The sequence below is a fragment of the Carcharodon carcharias genome, chromosome 1 (assembly GCF_017639515.1).
Source record: "Carcharodon carcharias isolate sCarCar2 chromosome 1, sCarCar2.pri, whole genome shotgun sequence".
NCBI classification, from domain to species: Eukaryota; Metazoa; Chordata; class Chondrichthyes; order Lamniformes; family Lamnidae; genus Carcharodon; species Carcharodon carcharias.
The window spans coordinates 43,523,503-43,546,189 of NC_054467.1; the positions used below are offsets into that span (position 1 = coordinate 43,523,503).

Sequence of the window (22,687 nt, forward strand, 5' to 3'; positions counted from 1 at the left end):
GAGGTTTGTGGGTGCTTTTACCGTTGAATATATTTAAGGTTGGGATGGATAGATTTTTGGTGTCTCAGGGAATCTAGAGTTATGGGGAGCAGGCGGGAAAGTGGAGCTGAGGCTGAGGATCAGCCATGATCGTTGAATGGCGGAGTTGGCTCGAGTGTCTTCTGCCCCTATTTCTTGTGTTCTTATGCAGAAAAAGAAAAAAATTGTCCTTAACATATAGGTTTGGGATGACAAGATACATTGAATTTCAAATGCACTATGACATGGGTTGTTAGGTCACAGTTTGACAGCAAGTTCATGATTTCTGTGTGGCGTTGGTGAAATCCTACCTAGAGCAAAAGGCAAAGTTAAATTTGGAGTGCACATCACGCTGACCAACCTTTGTTTGCCTTTTGGTGGCCTATTATGGATAGGTGCCAGATAAAGCCTGGGTGAACTTTGGGGAGATCTACAAACAGGAATAATGTGGGGGGAAAAAAGCATTGCAGGATGAGGAAATATTGGTTGCCTTAGAGTACACTGGAAATACCAGTTCCCTTGGAGTATTCTGAACAATGCAGAATAAAGTATCACTATATTACTATTTTTAATGGGTCATAAACTTAAAAATATATTGGCTTGCTTTCTTACTAGTTATTTTTATAGGTTAGATTTCAGCTTTGTATTTTATGTAATAAGCAATCCATGTTTATATAAATATGATTCACTCAATAAATAACCAAGCTGTTTGTGTTTATTGCATGAGTTTTCTAAGGTTTTTTGTATTGAGAGTGTAGTAAAATACTTTAGTGAAGTTTAAAAGATGATGCAAACCTGAAACAAAAACTGCAGATGCTGGAAATGTGAAACTAAAGCAAAAATTGCTGGACACCCCCAGCAGGTCAGTTAGCATCAGTGTTAGAGAACAGGTAAGTTCATGTTTTAGGTGTAGACTTTATCAAAATTGGAAAGAATTAAAGATGAATAACATTTAAAAAGGAACAAAACAAAGGTGGGAGCAAAAATGCATACTGTCACAAGTGCACACACTTACTCATGATGTAGAATGACGTGTAACATGCTGAAATGGAAAACCAATGATAATTAAATGGCAGAAGTGGGGTTAACTTGACAATAGGAAGCATAATGAAAGAAATTAAATACGAGATATTGAGAATCTGTTAGTAGCTGAAAGAATGGCTGAGTGTAAGATGGATAGAAATGGAAGCAAGAGAAACTGATGAAGTGGAAAATAGACCACAAGAACCTGGGAGATGAAAAAAGCTGGTTGTCAGCTGCTGCTTCTTTCAGGCTTCTGGTTCACAGGAGCCTGCTCTGCTTTGCCAGTACTTCTTGCTTCTATTTGTAACAGCCTTACACTCCACCAAAGCTATTCGCAGGTTATCTGTGTTTTCTAAATGCCTTTAATTTGTTTCACAATGCTTCTTAGTACCTCATGTTTAAAGTTCTTCAACACAGAATCACAGAATTGTCACGGTGCTGGGGGATGCCATTCAACCCATCATGTCTGCAGTGGCTCTCCAAATGAGCATTATGACTCAGTGCCATTCTCCTGTCTTTTCCCCATAAGCCTGCACATTGTTTCTATTTAAATAATAATCTAATGCCCTCTTGAATGCCTCAATTGAACCTTCCTCCACCACACTTTCAGGCAGTACATTCCAGACCCGAACCACTCGTTGTGTGAGAAAAGTTCTCATACTGCATTTGTTTCTTTTGCAAATCACTTTAAAGCTGTGCCCTCTCATTTTCGTCCTTTTACAAGCGGGAACAGTTTCTCCCTATCTACACTGCCCAGCCCGCCAAGATTTTGAACACCTCTATCAAAACTCCTCTTAGCATTCTCCTGTCCAAAGGAGAACAGTCCTAACTTCTCCAAACTATCTTCACAACTGAAGTTTCTCATCCCTGGAACTATTTTTGTAAGCCTTATCTGCACTCTCTCCAATGCATTCACATCCTTCCTAAACTGTGGCACCCAGAACCGTACACAATAGTCCACCTGGAGGTCTAATTAATGAACTATACATGTTTAGCATAACTACCTTACTCTTGTACTCTGTGTCCCTATTAATAAAGCCTAGGACACTAAATGCTTTATTAACTGCTCTCCACCTGTCCTGCCACCTTTTGATGACTTATGCACATATACACAGGTCCCTCTGCTCCTGTACACCCTTTAGAGTTGTACCCCTTATATTGTCTCTCCATCTTCTTCCTGCCAAAGTGAATTACCTCATGCTTCCCTGCATTGAACTTCATCTGTCACCTATTTGCCTCCTCCACCAACTTGTCTATGTCCTTTTGAAGTTCTACACTGTCCTCACAGTTTGCAATGCTTCCAAGTTTTGTATCACCTGCAAACTTTGAAATTGTCTCCTGCACACCAAAATCGAGATCATTAATATATATCAGAAAAAGCAGGGGTCCCAATACCCACCCCTAGGGAACTCCACTACAAACCTTCCTCAAGCCTGAAAAATATCCATTAACTATTACTCACTGTTTCCTATTACTCAGCCAATTTTGTATCCACTTTGCTACTTTTATTCCATGAGCTATAGCTTTTCTCACAAGTCTGTTGTGCGGCACTGTATCAAATGCCTTTTGAAAGTCCATGTACACCACACCAACAGCATTACCCTCATCAAACCTGTCTGTTACTACTTCAAAAAACTGCAGCAGGTTAGTTAAACCATGCTGGCTCTTCCTAATCAACCCATTATTTTTTTCCATGTGACTATTAATTCTATCCAGAATAATTGTTTCTAGAAGTTTCCCTGCCATGAAAGTTTAACTGACTGGTCTTTAATTGCTGGGCTTATCCTTACAACCTTTTTTGAACAGGGGCATAATATTTGCAATTCTCCTGTTCTCTGGCACCTCCCCTGAGTCTAGGGAAGACTGAAGGATTATGGCCAGTTCTGTGGCAGTCTCTACTCTCGTTTCCTTCAGCATCCTTGGATGCATCTCATCTGATCCTGGTGCCTTGTCCACTTGAAGTATTGACAATTTATCCATTACCCCCTCCTTATCAATTTTGAACTCATCTATTGACAGAGTTTCCTCCTTTGTCACCATAGCCTGGGTAGCATCTGCTCATTTGCTAAAGACAGATGCAAAGTATTCATTTAACACCTCAGCCATACCCCCTGCCTCCATGTGTAAATCCCCTTTTTCGTCCCTAATCAGCCATACTCCTCTTCCTTTTACCACCGTTTTACTATTTATGTGCCTGCAGAAGACTTTGAGATTTCCCTTTATGCTGGCTGCCAGTCTTTTCTCATAATCCCTTTTTGCTTCTCTTATTTGCTTCTTCACCTCTCCTCTGAACCTTCTATATTCAGCTTGGTTTTCAATTGTATCTTCTACCTGACACCTGTCATAAGCACACTTTTTCTTTTTTATCTTAATTTCTATCTCCTTTTTCATCCAGGAAGCTCTGGATTTGTTTGCCCTACCTTTCCCTTTTGAGGGAATATACCTTGACTGTGCCTGACCGTTTCTTCTTTTAAGTTAGCCCATTGTTCAGCTACAGATTTTTGTGTCAACCTTTGGTTCCAGTCTATCTGGTCCAGCTCCTTTCTTTCCCCATTGAAGTCAGCTCTCCCCCAATTAATTGTTCTTATTGTGGATTGCCCATTGTCCTTTTCTACCGTCATTCCTAAATCCTATGATACAATGATCACTGTCTTCTAAATGTTCCCCCACTGACTTGGCACCTCATTTCCAAGAACTAGCAGTATCTCCTGTCTTTTTGGACTGGACACATACTGCAGTAGAAAATTCTACTGAACACACTCTAGGAACTCATGCCCCTCTTTGCCTTTTACCACTATCCCAGTCTATATTCGGGTAATTGAAGTTCCCCAAAACAATTACACTATAATGTTTGCACCTCTCTGTAAGTTCCGTGCAGATTTGTTCCTCTACATCCTTCCCACTAGTTGGTGGCCTATAGACTACACCTAGCAACATAATTGCTTTTTGTTCCTTAGCTCTAGCCAAATTGATTCTGTCCTTGAACCATCTGGGACATGCACCTTTTTCCAGCACTGCAATGCTCTCTTTAACCAATACAACCACTCCTCCTTTTCTTCTTACCCTATCTTTCCTGAACACAATTAATTTTATACCAATTAATTGTTTCTAGAAACTTCCCTACCACCAAAGTTAAACTGACTTGTAATTGCTCGGCTTATTCTTACAACCTTTTTTGAACAAGGGTATATTGTTTGTAATTCTCCAGTCCTCTGGCAACTCCCCTGAGACAAGGGAAGACTGAAAGATTATGATCAGTGCCCCTGCAATTTCCACTCTCACTTCCTTCACTAGCCTTGGATGCATCTCATCCAGACCTGCTGCCTTGTCAACTTTAAGTACTGACAGTTTATCCAATACCACCTCCTTACTGTACCAGGAATATTTAACATCCAGTTCTGTCCTTCCTTGAGCCAGGTCTCTGTTATCACCACAACATCATAGTTCCACATGGCAATCTGCGCCTGCAACTCGCAAATATTATTTACTATACTCCATGCATTCAGGTACGTGCAGTACAACCCTGATTTTGTTACTTTCTCCCTTATTCTGACGCATCTTATTAACTTACTATTCTCTATTCTAGTGCTATCTGTCTTTCCGAGTGTTTTGTATACCTTGGTATTACTCTCTGGGCCACAACCTCTGGCTGTCCACCCTCTCTCAAGGTCCTGCAGCAGCTCAGTGACATCCTTGACCCTGGTAACAGGGAGGCAACATATCATTCTGGAGTCGCATCTACGGCCGCAGAAACACCTGTCTGTTCCCCTAACTAACGAGTCCTCTATGACTATTGCTCTTCCTTTCTTCTTCCTCCCCTCCATTTGGCCGAGCCACCTGTGGTGCCACAAACTTGGTTCCGACTGCATATTTCTGAGGAACCAATGCCCTTGGAAGTATCCAAAACAGAAAACCGATTAGCAAGCAGGACCCCAGGGGACTCCTACACTACCTGCCTGGTTCTCTTGGACTGCCTGGCAGTCACCCATTCCCTTTCTGCCTTCATGCTCCTAACCTGCGGTGTGACCACCTCTCTGAACATGCTATCCACATAGCTCTCAGCCTCATGGATGCGCCACAATGACTCCGGCATCCGCTCGAGCCCCAAAATCCGGAGCTCAAGTTTCTGCAGCTGGCAGCACTTCCTCCACATCTGGTCATCTAGGTCACTAGTAGTGTCTACAATTTCTCACAAAATGCAGGATACACATTCCACACGACAGAGCTGCCCTGCCATGTCTTAACTTTACTTCCCTTATGCTAACCTTATTTTACTTTGGTTTACTTGTATTACTTTGTTACTGGCCCTGACTTCCCCTTATTCCTAGTGTTTCTTACTCAGATCCAAATAACAGCTACTTTAAAGATAACACACTTTTCTAATTTACAACTATTTAAAGACAGTCCCTAACAGCAGTTTCTTACCAACCATTGAACTTAACGGACTTCCAGTGATGTGACTGCTCAATTTTTTTTCAAACTCTGCTCCAAAGGGGAGGTATACACCGAGGTATGTTTCTGCTCAGCTGCTCCTGTTCCCAACTTAGAATAGTTCCTATGTATATCACACCTCTTTCCCACGTGAGTCCAATTAGCTACTCACTCGGTCTCTGTCTGACTCTTATATAGACCCTCTGATGGGTCACTAGCTAATTTGGCTTCCTGGTAATTAACACCACTTGAACCAACTGCTTTCAAATAACTGTCACTCCAGGCAGTTCTCTTCTTAACAAGCTAACCTAATTTACTTATGTCAGATCTTGATTCTTAACCTATAGTTAAACCTGAAAAGGACTTATCAGAACTTACTATGTGAGTCTAATTTGTAACTCACTCGATCTCATTCCTGCGTAGTTGCCCGTCCCTTCGCGCGCCCCTTACTGACTGAAGTGAATAAACATTATCACAACTCATTTCATTCTACTTCCTCTCTTGTGGGTGTTTTTGTATTTTGATTCCCCTCCCTTCCTTTTTGTTCTGTTCCTTTTTTAAATGTTGCTCATCTGTTCTGATCAACTGTCTTTACATCAAACATGTGTTATGTGTTCTCTCCTCAGATCATGACTGATCTGATGAATGCATTTTCTGTTTGTGTTTAAAAGGTGATGCATTATCTTGTACCATGATGATCAAATTTAACTTTTTTAAATAAAATCTGGTCACCAATGCTGTGAAGAGGCAGAGTTCAGTTCATTGCTTTACTGTTCCCCAACTTGTACTGCATGATCTGGGAAGATGTTCAGAAGATGTGGGTGCCCTGTAATCAATGAGTCACTTCCTGATCACTGAAAACCTCTTCACCACCTATAAGGCTCAAGTTAGGAGTGTACTGATATATTGACCACTTGTGTGAATGAGTGCTGCTGCAGCAATACTGGAGAAACTTGACACCATTCAAGACAAAGCAGATCAATTGTTGTGCACCCTTGCCACTGAATTCCATTACTGGTGCACTGTAGCTGCACACCAATTTCCCTAGCTGTCGAGAGGGAAAGAGACAAACGGAAGTATATTCAAGCTACTGCCAAGCACTTAACATTTAGTTCAACAGAGCAGCTGAAATGGGTTGCTTGCTAACTACTTACATGGAAGGAGAAATGGATAACTAATTAGGAAGAGAACGACTTCCAAGATGTAAAAAGACATTTTTTATCTATTTGGGAAAATAAAAGGCTGTATATTCAAATATTTATGGATGTTTAAAAATTGTTGTTGTGTGCAATTACACATTCTAGACTTTGTCTGAAAGCATCACCTCTATTCAAGGAGGATGTGTTGGAAAAGAGGGATATGATGAAGTTTTAACTGCCACATATACAGGTAAGAAAATAAATTAACTGTTTTCCATTTTTAGAATTGGCCATACTTAAATGAAACAAAAAATAATCTGTTGAACTACTAAGGGAGTTCCATGTCCAAATGCATTGGCTAAACTGGTACTGAAGAATAGAGCAGAATCCATCAGGCTTTGGTTGTTGAAGTAGTTGATCTCATCAGGGCAACAGGGCAGTCGGCTCCACTGCACCTGGTCTAGGAGGTATCAGATTCATAGACGTCTACAACACAGAAGGAGACCATTCGGCCACGCCAGTCAGCAAAGATCTGACTATACTAATCCCATTTTCCAGTGCTTGGTCCATAGCCCTGGAGGCTATGGCAACGCAAGTGAATATCTAAATAGTTCTTAACTGTTAGGAGAGTTTCTGACTCAGCCACCCTTTCAGGCAATGAGTTCTGGACTCCCACCACCCTCTGGGTGAAAACATTTCTCCCCAGCTCCCCTCTTAGCCTTCTACCTCTTACCTTAAATCTATGTCCCCTGGTTATTGACCCCTCTACTAATGAAAAAAGTGCCTTCCTATCCACCCTATCTATACCCCTCATAATCTTATACACCTCTATCAGGTCCCCTCTCAACCTTCGTTGCTCCAAAGAAAACACCCCAACCTACCCAATCTTTCCTCATAGCTCAGATCCTCCAGCCCAGACAGCATCCTGGTAAATCTCCCCTGCACCCTCTCCAGTGTAATCACGTCCTCCCTATGATGTGGTGACCAGAACTACACACAGTACTGCAGTTGGGGCCTAACCAGCGTCTTATACAGTTCCAGCATAACCTCCCTGTTTTTGTATTCTGTGCCTCAGCTAATAAAGGCAATTACCCCAAATGCCTTCTTAACCACCTGATCTGCCTGCCCTGCTACCTTCAGGACCTATGGATATGCACACCAAGGTCCCTCTGATCTTCAGTACTTTCCAGGGTCCTACCATTCATAGTGTAATCCTTTGCCTTGTTAGCCCTCCCCAAGTGCATTACCACACACTTTTCCTGGTTGAATTCCATTTGCCACTGCTCTGCCCACCTGACCAGTCCATTGATATGCTCCTGAAGTTTACGGCTATCCTCCTCATTATTTACCACCCTACCAACTTTCGTGTCATCTGCAAACTTCTTGATCATACCCCCTACATTTAAGTCCAGATCATTTATGTACACCACAAACAGCAAGGACCCCAGCACCGAGCCCTGTGGAACCTCACTACAAACAGACTTCCAGTCACAGAAACATCCCTCTACCATCACCCTCTGCTTCCTCCCTCTCAGCCAATTTTGGATCCACTTTGCCTTGGACCCCATGGGTTCTTGTTTTCTTGACCAGTCTAACATAAGGGACCTTATCAAAAGCCTTGCTAAAGTCTATGTAGACCACATCAAATGCATTACCCTCATCAACACTCCTGGTTACCTCCTCAAAAAATTCAATCAAATTTGTCAAACACAACCTTCCTTAACAAATCCATGCTGACTACCCTTGATTAATCCGTGTCTCTCCAAATGTATATTCTGTCCCTCAGAATTCTTTCTAGTAACTTCCCCACCATCGAGGTTAAACTGGCCTATAATTTCCTGGTCTATCTCTTTCTCCCTTTTTTTAACAATGGGACAATATTAGCAGTCCTCCAGTTCTCTGGCACCTCGCTGTGGCCAGAGAGGATTTGAAAATTACTGCCAGGGTCCCTGATATCTCTTCCCTTGCCGCCCTCAACAGCCTTGGATACGTCTCAACTGGGCCTGCGGATTTATCCACTTTTAAGGTTGCTAAACCCACTAGTACCTCCTTTCTCTCTCTATGCATCAGCTGTGGTTCCCACTCCTGATTGCTGTTCACTGATACTTTTCGGAAAGTATGGGCGTGAGAACATTAAATGAAGACAGGATTGTGACTTGCTATGATACCCTTAGTGATGAGATAATCTAGTCAGAGTATCAGCAGACTAATGCATGAAGAATGGCCAGGATATGGTCATCAATTGTAGAATCACACCTTCAGATGACTCACTGCCTGCAGAAGAGGAAATTGAGGAATGGTTTATTTTTTAGCTCTACAGGTCTTATTTGGGAAGGTTTATCCTAGTTACAATTGGCAAGAACTGTGGCAACAATGGAAATTAACCAAGCAATTTCATTTATATCGTAATTAGGAAGGCTGGAGTTACTATCACACTAATGAATATCTCATGTTGAGCACAAAAATTAATTCCGAAATACACTTTTAAAAAGTTTTAAATGAATAGAATACAAACAACAATATTTATATGTCTTTATTGCAGTTAAACATACCAAGGTGCTTCACAGATTTGTAATCAGACAAAAATTAACACTGAACCAAAGTAGGAGAGGCAACTAAATTAGGAGAGGTGTGACTATTTGCTGGATCGAAGATCTACATTTTAAAGCGGAGAGAAGTGAAGAGGTTTAGGGAGGAATTACAGAGTTTAGGTTTAGACAGCTGAAGGCATTGTCACCAATGTTAGGGTGAAGGAAGTGGGCAAAGCATAACAACCAGAGTTGGAGAATGCAGAATTCTTGGAGGATTGTAAAGCTACAGGAGGTTACAGATATGACGATGGATGGAGGCCATTGAGGATTTTCAATACAAGGGTGAGAACTTCTAAATCAAAGCGCTTGTGGATTATGAGCCAATATAAGTCAGTGAACAGAGTGGTGAATGGTGATTGGGACTAGGTGTGAGTTAGGATGTGGACAGCCTGAGATGGTGCCCAGGGAGATGTGGAATTGGTGGCTAGGGAATGGAGCTTGTAGGGTTCAGTGTTTCTAATGTTGCTTCAATGTAGGAAATGTTTGGCTCGTGCAGAACTGGATGTCGAATAAGTGGACAGGTTGAGAGGAGGTGGTGAGGTAGAACAAGATGTTGTCTATGTACACATGAAACCTGACTTCCTGTCTTTGGATGATGTTGCCAAGGGGCAGAATATAGATGAGAAATATGAGTGGGCCAAGGATAAATCATCGTGAAACTACAAAGGTAAAACTATAGGGTATTCTGTAGCTACAACTGAATTGGAAAGAATGGGATCTGGCAAGGGCAGTACCAACTCAGCTTGAACACGTGGGAGGTGTGTTGGAGGACGATGCTGTGGCAGCCCTGTCAAATGCTTCAAACAGATTGAGAATGATGAGGGGGAATAATACATCACAGTCACAGAAGATGCAATTTATGACTTTGGTAAGGGCCATTTCAGCTTTGTACTGGGGGCACAAATTTGTTTGGAGATGTACAGACATGGATTTTGGAGGCAATCCACATTCAAGTACTTTGGAGAGGAAAGGGAGGTTGGGTATGCAGTGTTAGTTTATAACATCAGAGGAACTGAGGGTGTGTTTTCGAGGAAGGGATGATGAAAGAAGATATCAGGAAGTTGGAAACATTTACAATATCAGCTAGCACGGTGACCAGGAAGGGAAGTTATAAAGTTGAAGGAGCTCAAGGTGGGTCTCATGGACAAGATGGTTTCGATGAGGACATGAAGGAATAAACTAGAATATGTAAGTTCAGACTGGGTGGGGAAACTTTAAGAGAAGCTTGGGGGGCAAGGGGAAGAGAGGGATGCAGCAGAGCCTGCTGAATACATGCCTCATTTTTATGGAGATGTGCATTTCTGCTCCACCTAAACCCCTATCTAAATTCTTCCTGAATCAATGCCAATATCTGCTTTGTAAGTTTCCTTTTCAAACAGTTCTGTGCATCAGCATGTCTTTATTTGAACAAATGATAATGTAAAATTGACTGAAAAGAAATTAGACTTACCTAACACACCTGTGTACATTGTCTCTTGGAAGTCTGTGTGTTAAGATAAATGTAGTAGTTGCAGTACTGTAGCAACTACATACCGAATATATTTACTGGTTTACAAAAATGATTGTTTTGAAACTTAGAATTCTTTGGTGGCTGATTTATGTTTGATAAATCTGAGATTGAGTTAACCTTTTCAAGTGATTATGGATATTTACACCAGGAATGTTGTCTTAATAACTGATGTCTGTTGTGTTGATATTTTCTATTTATGTGTTTGGTTCTTAGGTTGGGTGATGGGCCTAACAACGGAGCCAGCTCGGAGAGAGGCAGGGCTTTCTGACGATCTGAAGATAAACCAGGAGATGCAGAATAAAGTCATGAATATCAGGTCTGAAATACTGTCTAGTTTTTAGAGGTGGTGTCCTTTGGTTTTCGGTGTGACCCAATTTCTATTAATAACCCCACAGTGAATTTGAGATAGGGCAACTCAGAGGGTTAGTTTATTCATGCACGCTCAAACGTGAGAGAAAGTTGCAATGTAGCCTCCTTTTCACTCGCAGCCTGAAAGAGGGCAAATAGAGAAAGAAAGATCTACAGGGCAAAGACCACAGAAAAGAATTATTGTCTCACGTGAGTCCAGAGTCCAGAATCTAAAGTCTGATGGTGTATTCCTTCACAGAGGTTGGCAGGTTGAAAACTGGCACTGGATAATTCATTTTTCCAATGTACTTGACTTTCAAGATGAAGTAGGCATGCAGAGATGAACTAGTCTTGTAGGCAATGGTATAGAAGTTCAGAAGTTCCAGTATAAACAGTGTAGATGGGGGCCAGGCATTCAAACCTGGATGGAGCCCTTGTTCTCAGCTGCTTGCTAGATGGCAAAATGAGCTTTGCAGATCCACAAGGCAATATTACTGGTTACTCCTGCAAGTGGTTCATGTCACATCACTCCCACCTCTTCACTTTGGCTTGGACAAAAGATTCCTGTGTCTGGGTTCCTGAGATTGTTAATGTTCCCACCATTACTAATTACGCAGGGTTCTTTGTCCTAGTAGACTCCAGTGGCCAGGCCTGGCTTATGAAATGTAGATGGCCTTTGTATATTTCCCTTTGGATTTGGTCTTTGCAGTCCACAGGGTTGTTAGCATCTCTTCAGAGGTAATGATCGTTACTGCTAGATTAGCTCCTATTGTTTGAAGGTCACAGCCAGACATGGCTTCGGTCAATTTTAAAAGAGCATTGTCCAGTTTTTTATATTTATATATATATATATATATATATATATATATGCTTTTTCGAGCTTACAATGCTTACAGCTCTGGGGCATCTTAAGCAACTGACAATTTTTTGTGTGAGTTTGAACATTATATATCAGCAGGCTATAATGACCAGGGAATTCTTGGCCACTAAGCCTGATCTTTTCACCACTTGCTACGCATTTGTGTGTTTTCCAACAGGAATCAGTAGGTAGTAATCAGAATGGGAACCCTATCTGATTTTGTTTCTCCCCTTCTAACCCACTCCTTTATAATGTGCTCATGCACCGTTCTGAGGCTAAAAAGACAACCAGGTATCTGCTCCAAAGCCTCTGCTCTTCACCTTACCCACTTGGAGATGTCTTAAAGTAACCCTGGTGTCACTTTGCTGCTGATTCTTTGCTTATATCTTGTAATATTGCAGCTGTTTATTTGCTTATACCTTGTAACAGAACTTCCTTTTTTCAGTTCTGAGACAGACTTGGAGAAGGGAAGGCTGGTAAAATTGCAGCGGAAGGTGTCACTAGGGAAGCCCAAATTTTTCCCACCACCACAGTGTATTCTCAGTATGCCTACCGTCAGCAAGGCAGCAGTCCACCAACTGGCAGCCAATTTGTGGCCACTTCCCCTTTCCCCAGCATTTTACCAACATCAGAACGAATCCCCACCTTTTCGGAAGACCTCTAGGTATTTCAAAGTGGCCTTCCAATGCGTTTCCTAATGGTGGGAGGGGACATCTTCCTTAATGGTTGCTCCGTGGCTCTAAGAGGGGCTCCCCAGTTGCAATGGCTAACCCCATGGCTGCAGTAGTACCGCTGGAAGATTCACCCATCCGATTGCTCGGGCCTGCCTACTTGGCCCCAGCACATTAAAACAATGTGTATCTGTCCTTCGAGAGCAATACAACATGGAGATGCTCTCCCCTTCTCCCTGCAATTTTAGCAGTGGCCACCTCTATTGGGCTGGCAGCTCTGAGAGACAGGCTGCCGTCCTCATTTGGGCAACAGTCTCAGTGGCAGCTTCTTAATTGGCTAATGCTGATGAAATCCCATCCAGGGTCCTGCTGTCCACCCGCGTGAGCTCATGACCCACTTTCATTCACAGTGACGGGACCTAGGCCTTCCACCAATATCCCAGCCATCAACTCTGTTTTTTTCTCTATGGATGCTGCCTGACCTGCTGAGTAATTACAGCATTTTCTGCTTTATTCCTTTTATAGCAGTTCTTAGATTAGATAATGTGTAGGGCTTTCAAGCTGTAAACCAGCATTGTGTACTGTTGAACCCTGGTTTCTATAACAATAGTCTTTCATCATTGGAATTGAATTTGGGATTGGGATTGAAATGGCAGGTTAATGTAAAATGATTTGTATACTATAGAACCTCAGTTATCCAGCCCAAGTAGAATTGGAGGTATTAATGCGGTATTGCTGATTTCTACCACCCCCACAAGGTACAAGTGAAACAGAATTTATTAGCATAGGTGGCCATTCAGCTCATCATATCTGTGCCAGGACTTTACTAACTCAGACCAAATCCCATAGATCTCTGCTTGAAATATTTATCCAGTTTTCCCTTAAAAGATGCAGTTGTCTTTCCTACAAGGAGTGGCTGAGGGAAATAATTCCATGTTCCAAAAAAATTTGTCAGGAGTTTTTTTCCCTAACTTGTCTTTATAGCAGTTTTAAATTGATAACCCTTTGTCACAGACTGTCCAAGCAGAAGAGTTTTCCCTTTCCACATTATCAAACTCTTTGATAATTTAGAACACCTTTATTAAATCTTGCCTTGGCTATCACTGCTCAGATTAATAGCAGTATGTAAACAACTGACATTAGCCTCAGTGAGCTGCTTGGACTGTTCCAATTGAGCATCTATCCTCTGTACTTCCATTTACATATAAGTTGATCACTAGTTCTTTAAAAACATGTTCTACTTTCTTTTCAGGAGCACTGTAAAATGTGAATTTTATTTGTGTATTTATTATTATTAATATTTCTATGGTAATTGTCTGACATTAAATTTTATGTTGATATTCTAAGTCACTAAGTGAGCTCTAGAAGTTCTTTGGTTTTTCACAACAGTTTAGGGTCACTTTAAAGGTTACTTTGTATGGTGGCATTTGTCATTCCTTGTGTCCTGGAACAAGACAATATTCATGCTCCAGTGCCTAGTGTTTTGGATAATTTTGGTGCCTCAAGCTGCCTTTCCGGCTTTTGTTTGACTTCTATGCCATTGCCTTATCAAATATAGCTAACTTTTAGAAACAGGTGGTAACTAGTAAACTGGAGTATTTGTAACTCTGATAATCAGATAACAGGATATGTTGTAACTTACAGTAGAAGTATCCTTACCCTCTTCCTTGATAAGATATATGAAGTTGATTATAAGATCCCCTTCTTCATTAGGGTAGAATTGGAGCAGTTACAGATGAAGGTGCTTCAAGAGCGTGAGAAATACCAGCAGTCAGCACAATCGAGTGGTGCAGTTTCAGCAGTGCCTGTGTTTAGTGTGAATGATAAGTTTACTCTGAATCGTGATGATGCAAGCTACAGTCTCACCATGGAAGTGCAGACAGCTATTGACAATGTGCTACTCCAGGTAAAAGCAGCTGTGAAAATGCTTAGGACAGCCATGTGTTACAGAGAAAAATCTGATAGACTTTTTTGGCTTCTGTATTTGTTTAAGTGCAAAGCTAAAATTCATTTTGATTTTTGGGCACTGAACCTGACAGGTTAGCCCTAACTATTTGTCTCTGTGTCCAGAGTGATGTCCCAATAGATCTTCTGGATGTGGACAAAAATTCAGCAGTGGTCAGCTTCAGCGGGTGCGATGCAGAGGTAAGAAGTAAATATATTTGGTAAAAAAGGAAATTGATAGTGAACTAGAACACTCGAAGAGTTTGTTTTCTTATTTGCTCTGAATGTGGTCATTAGATCCTGACTACATGCCATTTATTTCACTCTGTATTTTATATCAATGATTGTGGCTGAATGGTTTCCTGCTAGAAATTGGGACTTTTAAAGGAACCAACTGGTGGTTTTCATATTTTGATCACAAGTCCGATTCCTGACTAAGTAATGAATTTGGCTCAATACACAGCATTCTGAATATCATCATTTGCTGACTGATCAGAATAAGCATCCAGGAAAGATGTTGACTGTTGCTGATTCTATGGAGGACACTGTTGATCACTATTAAGTGACACTTTGGGTTATATATACATCTTTGGTTTGGGAAGTATGAGCCGGGCCATTTCCCAATGTTGTATTCCTGATTTCAGAAAGTCAGCCCATTCACCTAGAATTTTGGTCTCCAAGAGTTGGGTGCAGGCTGGAATTGGACTGCTGCCTCCTGAGGCAGGCTTGAGGCAGCATCAGAAGTGACGGATGCTAAGGCTGGCAGGTTAGAAGGCCTGTCTCCATTTACTGGGATATTGGCCCTGTTCTATTAATGGTTGTTAGGCCCTCTAGCCCTTGCCACAACCCACCCACCCCCCATTTCCCTTCAATCTCCCATGCCCCCCCCGACATATCTCCCATGCACACTCACCCAGTATCCACTTGGTACAGAACTCATGAACCATAATAATAACATTGGCAAGTCTTTGTTTTTTTTATTTCATGAGCATTTCAGTCAGCCTTCCAAAATCCCGTTGAAAAAATTGCCCCTCTTAAAACCTTTATAAATCAGTCAATCAAACACAGGGATTTGTAGTCCTAGTGAAAAATACTTTAATCCACTTATCTCCTAATCTTGGCCAAATAAACAAACAGGTGCTGAGAAAATTACTTCAAAGAAAGATGAACTTATTACAAGCTCACCAAACTGTTAATGAAACAAATCTAGCAATCCTCTTTGGAGCTGTGGAAGCAGTCCCCATGGGGTTGAATCCATTATTGAGTCTTGGAGCTCAGCCAGGCCTTCATAATGAGGCCACCTGGTAGAACAGATATCTGGTCACCTGTTCAGCCTGTTTTGTTGATAAAGTTGCAAGATATAATCTCATTATTAATGCATGTCTGAGCTCCAAGACTAATGGAGTCATCCCAGAGGAGAATTGTTACAGGGCTATGAAAGGACTGCTAGCTATGTTTTATTGACAGTTTGATGAGCTTGTAATAAGTTTATCTTTGAAGCGGGTTTTAAATGCCTGGTTGTTTATTTGGACAAGATTAGGAGATAAGTGGATTGAAGCATTTTTCCATGGGAGAACGAATGTCTGTGTTTTTATGAGCTTATGAGAGGGGCAATTTTTCTGTAGAGGATTTTGAAAGCAGTTTTTTTTATTTCAATGACTTGCCAGTGTTGTTATAATTCATTGATACTGTACCTAGTAGATACTGGAAGAGTGCTTCAAAGGCTCAGCATACGTCAGGATATTAAATCAGTTAAAATCAATCAAGCCACAAGGTCCCCCATGTACGTTAATATATGAGTCTCCAATAAGTTGAATGCAAAAGAGGACTTTATCCTCTGGATAAAATACTCCGTAATGCATCTGAAGCCTTACGCAGTGCTGGTCAAATTAATGGTCTCTTAACCTTTTTAAGGACGAGTGACCAATTACTGGATTAATACAGTAAGTCCTCACTTAAAGTTGTGGTTGCATTCCTGAAAATCATGACCTTAAATGATCATGGGTTCCCATAGGAATCAATGTTAAAGCCAGAGTTAGGTTCCTTTGTTTTTCTCAGGGTGAGAAATGTCCAATGTACAAGTTGAAATACTGTACCATAGATGTGCAGCACTGTTCATTCCTAACTGAAATAACTTGTAAAATAAAATGCATCCCTAATATGAAAGAAATACAATATACAAATTAAATTATTTTTTAAAATTACAGTAGTGACCTCAATACACAGTACTTTTAGATTGACCAGGCTCCATCTAGTGGTAGAAGTCAGTGCAGTTAGCAGCTGAAGTCCTGATTACCTGTACTGACCAACTGCCCAGGACTTAATGCGAGTTTGGGAATGAAGCCAGGAGCAAAAGTTGGGAGCCACTGAAGAGCAGACCTCATGACTCCGGTAAGACAGAGGCAAGGGAGAAAGTAGAGGGGAGGTGGGAAGTCGGCATGGGTTGGGGGGTGGAGTTGGCAAGGCTGGGTGGCAAAGTGGGGAGGGGGTTTTGGCAAGGGGGCCAGGGAGCAGTCAGTAGGGTTGTGTCAGCAAGTCGGGGGAGGAGGGGGAAATCGCCGTGGCCAGGAGGCAAGGAGGGATTTGGCAAGGCAAACAGTGGGAGGAAGAGGGACTGGGCAGAAACACTGCAGGAAAGGTCCTGTGAGCAGGCAAGCAACAGAAGAGGAAGCCTTTGGCAAACAATGTTAAAATGAATCTGGCAATGTTAAATTTTTTTCGTGGGATGTGGGCATTGTCCATCCCTAATTGCCTTTGAACTGACCCAGGTCATTTCAGGGGCAGTTAAGAGTCAAACACATTGCTTTGGGTCTGGAGCCACATGTAGGCCAGACCAGGTAAGGATGGCAGATTTCCTTCCCTAAAGGATGTTAGTGAATCAGATGAGCTTTTGCGACCATCAATGATAGACTAGCTTTATATTCGAGATTTATTAACTGCTGCCATGATGGGATTCAAACCCATATCCCCAAAGCATTAGCCTGGGTCTCTGGATTACTAATCCAGTGATGTTACCACAACACCACATCTGCCCTAATATATATATACACACTATTTTATTAATGATGTTAAAGTGAAACAATGTTCAGTGAGTCGATGGCCAGCCAGATCTTAATGTAACATATTTAACTTTTCAAACCGTGTCTAATTATGACAGTTGAAGCTGGTAAGAGCTTTTAAACTTAACTGTTAATAGGTTCAATCCTCCACAGCAGTCTTCCCCCAAGGTTCACCAACTGACTTACCTGGCATTGTTCCCACAGCCTTCAGGAACCCACCCACCTCCACAAAAATAGCAACCCAAGGGAAAATTGTATTTGAAACAGACATTTAAATAATGAACCCACATCACTAAACTGGGTTGCAATCTACCACATTTCCAGTCCTGGGGAAAATGGCGGGCAGTGGAAATGGCCTAGTAAGTATAAAATCTCGACCCCACACGCCTCCCATTTGGACCGCTTGACTTGGGTTTATTCAGCACCAGGAGAGGAAAATTCAGTCCTTTGTGTGCTTATTGTCAGATCCAAAATGCTGCATTTCTGCAAGGATGTGCTGAATCAATCCCAAAGTCTCAGTTCTCCTCTTCTCTCAGGAGAGATGTTAATTGCTGATGTATGTGGAATACTTTACATTTAAATCTTTCTCTCCTTCCTCCCAAGTAATGTTCACATTTAATCAACTGTGGAGCTATGAAAGTTAAAGCAATTTATATTTGAAAATCATTTTTTTACAAATCATTGGTTGATTGTAGTTCTGGGATATGAAATGGGTAACTAATGTGGCAGTAGAACAATTGAGAAATAACAGGCACAATGCAGCATTGCAATTCCTTGTGGGGGGAGCTAAACCAAAATAAGCAAATTTACTCAATGATCACCAAGATTCCACTTTTTGTAGCTTTTACCTTAACACAAATCAGAATCCATGTAAATGAAACATTTATTCACAGGCACTTTTCGGTTGGTGTGAACTAGAAATTCACATGTGGAATAGCTGTTACAGCAAGGACTACCTCGTGAGATTACAAGCATTTATATAATTCCTTACGCAAATATGGCATCCTGTGCAATCTTGCAGTCCATCCAACTCTGCCTCTGGAATGCAGGATCTCTCACTTTTCTCACTCAATGAATTTGGCCCTTGAGGCACCTGCAACGGTAGTTCTGCTTCATCCGAGTCCCCCAGAGACAGTTGTGACACAAATAGCGCACTCTTGCAGAATCTAAGCTCATGATAGTCTTGAAAGCACAAATTCCACAGAAACCCCTTTATCTTGACTCCATTCATGGTCTGGGCAGCTTTGTCAAAGCTGAAGCATAGATGTGAATTTTTTTTTTATTCTTTCGTGTGATGTAGGCATCACTGGCTCGGCCTTCAATTATTGCCCATGCATAATTGCCCTTGAGAAGGTGGTGGTGAGCTGCCTTCTTGAACCACTGCAGTCCATGTGGCGAAGGTACACCCACAGTGCTGTTAGGGAGGGAGTTCCAGGATTTTGACCAGTCTCAGTGAAGGAACAGCGATATGTTTCCAAGTCAGGATGGTGAGTGGCTTGGAGGGGAATTTTCAGGTGGAGGTGTTCCCATGTGTCTGCTGCACTTGTCCTTTTAGATGGCAGCGGTCGTGGGTTTGGAAGGTGCTGTCTAAGGAGCCTTAGCGAGTTCCTAAAATGCATTTTGTAGATGGTACACATTGCTGCCACTGTGCATTGATGGTGGAGGGAATGAATGTTGGGGGTGGGGTGCCAATCCAGCAGGCTGCTTTGCCCTGGATGGAAAGCTTCTTGAGGGTTGTTGGAGCTGCACTCATCCAGGCAAGTGGAGAATATTCCATCACTACTGATTTGTGCCTTGTAGATGGTGGTCAGGCTTTGGGGAGTCAGGAGGTGAGTTGTTCGCTGCAGGATTCCTAGCCTTTGACCTGCTTTTGTAGCCACATTATTTATATGGCTAGTCCAGTTCAATTTCTGGTCAATGGTAACCTCCCTCCCCAGGATTTTGATAGTGGGGGATTCAGTGATGATAGTGCCATTGAATGTCATGGGGTGATGGTTAAATTCTCTCTTGTTGGAGATGGTCATTGCCTGGCACTTGTGTGGCATTAATGTTACTTGCCACTTGTCAGCCCAATCCTGGATATTGTCCAGGTCTTGCTGCATTTGGACATGGACTACTTCAGTATCTGAGGAGTCACGAATGGTATTGAACATTGTACAATCATCAGCGAACATCCCCACTTCTGACCTTATGATGGAAGGAAGGTCATTGATGAAGCAGCTGAAGATGTTTGGGCCTAGGACACTGACCTGAGGAACTCCTGCAGTGATGTCCTGGAGCTGAGTTGACTTGACCTCCAACAATCACAACCATCTTCCTTTGTGCTAGGTATGACTCCAACCAGTGGAGAGTTTCCCTCTGATTCCCATTGACTTCAGTGTTGCTAGAGTTCCTTAATGTCAAATTCAGTCAAATGTTGCCTTGATGTCTAGGGCAGTTGCTCTCACCTCACCTTGGGAGTTCAGCTCTTTTGTCCATGTTTGAACCAAGGCTGTAATGAGGTCAGGAACTGAGTGGCACTGGCGGAACCCAAACTGGGCATCAGTGAGCAGGTTATTGCTAAGCAAGTGCTGCTTGATAGCACTGTTGATGACCCTTCCCATTACTTTACTGATGATGGGAGAGTAGACTGATGGGGCGGTAATTGGCCAGTTTGGATTTGTCCTACTTTTTGTGTACAGGACATACCTGTGCAATTTTCCATGTAGCCGGGTAGATGCCAGTGTTGTAGCTGTACAGAAACAGCTTGGCTAGGGGCGTGGCAAGTTCTGGAGCACAGGTCTTCGTACTATTGCCAGAATATTGTCAGGGCCCATGACCTTTGCAGTAGCTAGTGCCTTCAGCCATTTCTTGATATCACATGGAGTGAATCGAATTGGTTGAAGATTGACATCTGTTGCTGGGGACCTTCGGAGGAGGCTGAGGTGGATCATCCACTCAAATGCTTCAGCTTTATCTTTTGCACTGCTGTGCTGGACTCCTCCTGAGGATAGGGATATTTGTGGAGCCTCCTCCTCCAGTGAGTTGCCCACCACCATTCACCACTGGATGTGGCAGGACTTCAGAGCTCAGAACTGATCTGTTGTTTGTAGGATTGCTTAGCTCTGACTATCATTTATTGCTTATGCTGTTTGGCACACAAGTAGTCCTGTGTTATAGCTTTACCAGGTCGACACCTCATTTTTAGGAATGCCTGATGCTGCTCCTGGCACTCCCTCCTGCACTCTTCATTGAACCAGGGTTGATCCCCTGGCTTGGTGGTAATGGTAGAGTCGGGGATATGCCAGGCCATGAGGTTACAGATTGTGTTTGAGTGCAATTCTGCTGCTGTTGATGGCCCACAGTGCCTCATGGATGCCCAGTCTTGAGTTGCTACATCTGTTTGAAATCTATCCCATTTAGCATGGTGGTAGTGCCACACAACACGATGGAGGGCATCCTCAATGTGAAGGCGGGACTTCATCTCCACAATGACTGTATGGTGGTCACTCCTACCGATAATGTCATGGACAGGTGCATCTGCAGCAGGCAGGTTGATGAGGATGAAGTCAAGTATGTTTTTCCCTCTTGTTGGTTCCCTCACCAATCGCTGCAGACCCAGTCTTGCAGCTGTGTCATTTAGGACTCGGCCAGCTTGGTCAGTACTGATGCAACCAAGCCAGTTTTGGTGAAGGACATTGAAGTCCCCCACCCACAGTACATTCTGCACCCTTGCCACCCTTGGTGCTTCCTCCAAGTGATGTTCAATATGGAGGAGCACTGATTCATCAGCTGGGGGAGGGCGGTACATGGTAATCAGCAGGAGATTTCCTTGCCCATATTTGACCTGTTGCCATGAGACTTCATGGGATCCGGAGTCGATGTTGAGGACTCCCAGGGCAACTCCCTCCTGACTGTGTACCACAGTGCCGCCACCTCTGCTGGGTCTGTCCTGCCGGTGGGACAGGACATACCCAGGGATGGTGATAGTGAAGTCTGGGATATTATCTGTAAATTGATTCTGATTAAAGTTATCAAATTTCAGGGTGAATGATGGCATGATTCGTAGACTGTTGAAAAAAGAAAAGAGGAAAAACATTAACAGCCTGGTCACAATTTCACAACCCTCCTTCATAAGCAAATTATGCTGTTATACTAACAGATAGTGACTTTTTTCAAGAAGGAAAAGAAAGTACACCATTTAACTACAGTCTAATGACAGTTGGAGGAAAATTCTTTGAATCCATAAGTTGAGATAAACCTAAAAATTTGCTGAGGACATACAAGTAAGAGGTTTGGCAAACATGCTTCAGGATAACATAGGTATGTGGAATGGATGATGGATGACAGATGCAATTTACCATGGATCAATGTGAGGTTGTTTATTTGGTGGGAAACAAGTAACACGATTATTTACAAAGGCACAAATGGCAGCATGGCTAAGGGATGGGACTGCTAGACCCGATGTTTCTTCATCACAAGTCTTACAAAGGAGTGTGAGGCAAGTACACTGAATAAACATAGGTGTATTCACCTGCCATCTGGTAACAGTAGGGCCCATATAGCAACCCAAGTCTGGATTGTGATCCGAACATCCAAAAATATTGCCTGGAAAGACACTGAACTGTGTGGATAGCACAGAGGTTCAAGTATATAATTCCTTATAAGTGCAACTGCCAGATAAAGTAATAAGGGCCAATAGCATTTAAGTTATTTAAAAATGAGTACATGGAATAGTAGAGTAAGAAAGTAATGATAAATTAATACAAAACATTGGTTAGGCCACATTTAGAGTGCTTTGGCTTATAATTTTCTTGGAGTTGCTCCCTTGTTTCTCTGTCATAAATCCGTTTGAAGTGTTGTGGAAACCACACTTGCACTGCACTTCCAGCAAAGTTACAGCTGGGGTTATTCAGAGGAATTTTCAGACCTGGGCGATTTTAGACTCCATTATAGAAAGGATATAAAAGCCACAGAGATCTTTAAAGCATATCTTCAGGATTATGCCAGAGATGGGAAAGTACAGCTTTGAGGATGGACATGAGTCACTGGTGGTATTTCCACCAGAGTAGAGAAGGTTGAGGAGATTTAACAAAGGCTTTTAAAATTATAACA

At 42.3% G+C, this 22,687-nt stretch overlaps 1 protein-coding gene across 2 annotated transcripts in view; it reads left to right on the top strand.

Moving 5' to 3' along the window:
• bbs7 (Bardet-Biedl syndrome 7) overlaps window positions 1–22,687 on the top strand; it is a 61,281-nt gene that overhangs the window by 20,462 nt on the left and 18,132 nt on the right. For both annotated transcript variants that reach the window (XM_041194241.1, XM_041194249.1), the window contains 4 exons: window positions 6,777–6,861; window positions 10,926–11,028; window positions 14,304–14,496; window positions 14,661–14,735. In XM_041194241.1, coding sequence (XP_041050175.1) covers window positions 6,777–6,861; window positions 10,926–11,028; window positions 14,304–14,496; window positions 14,661–14,735 — 456 coding nt within the window. The remainder of the gene's footprint in view (window positions 1–6,776; window positions 6,862–10,925; window positions 11,029–14,303; window positions 14,497–14,660; window positions 14,736–22,687) is intronic.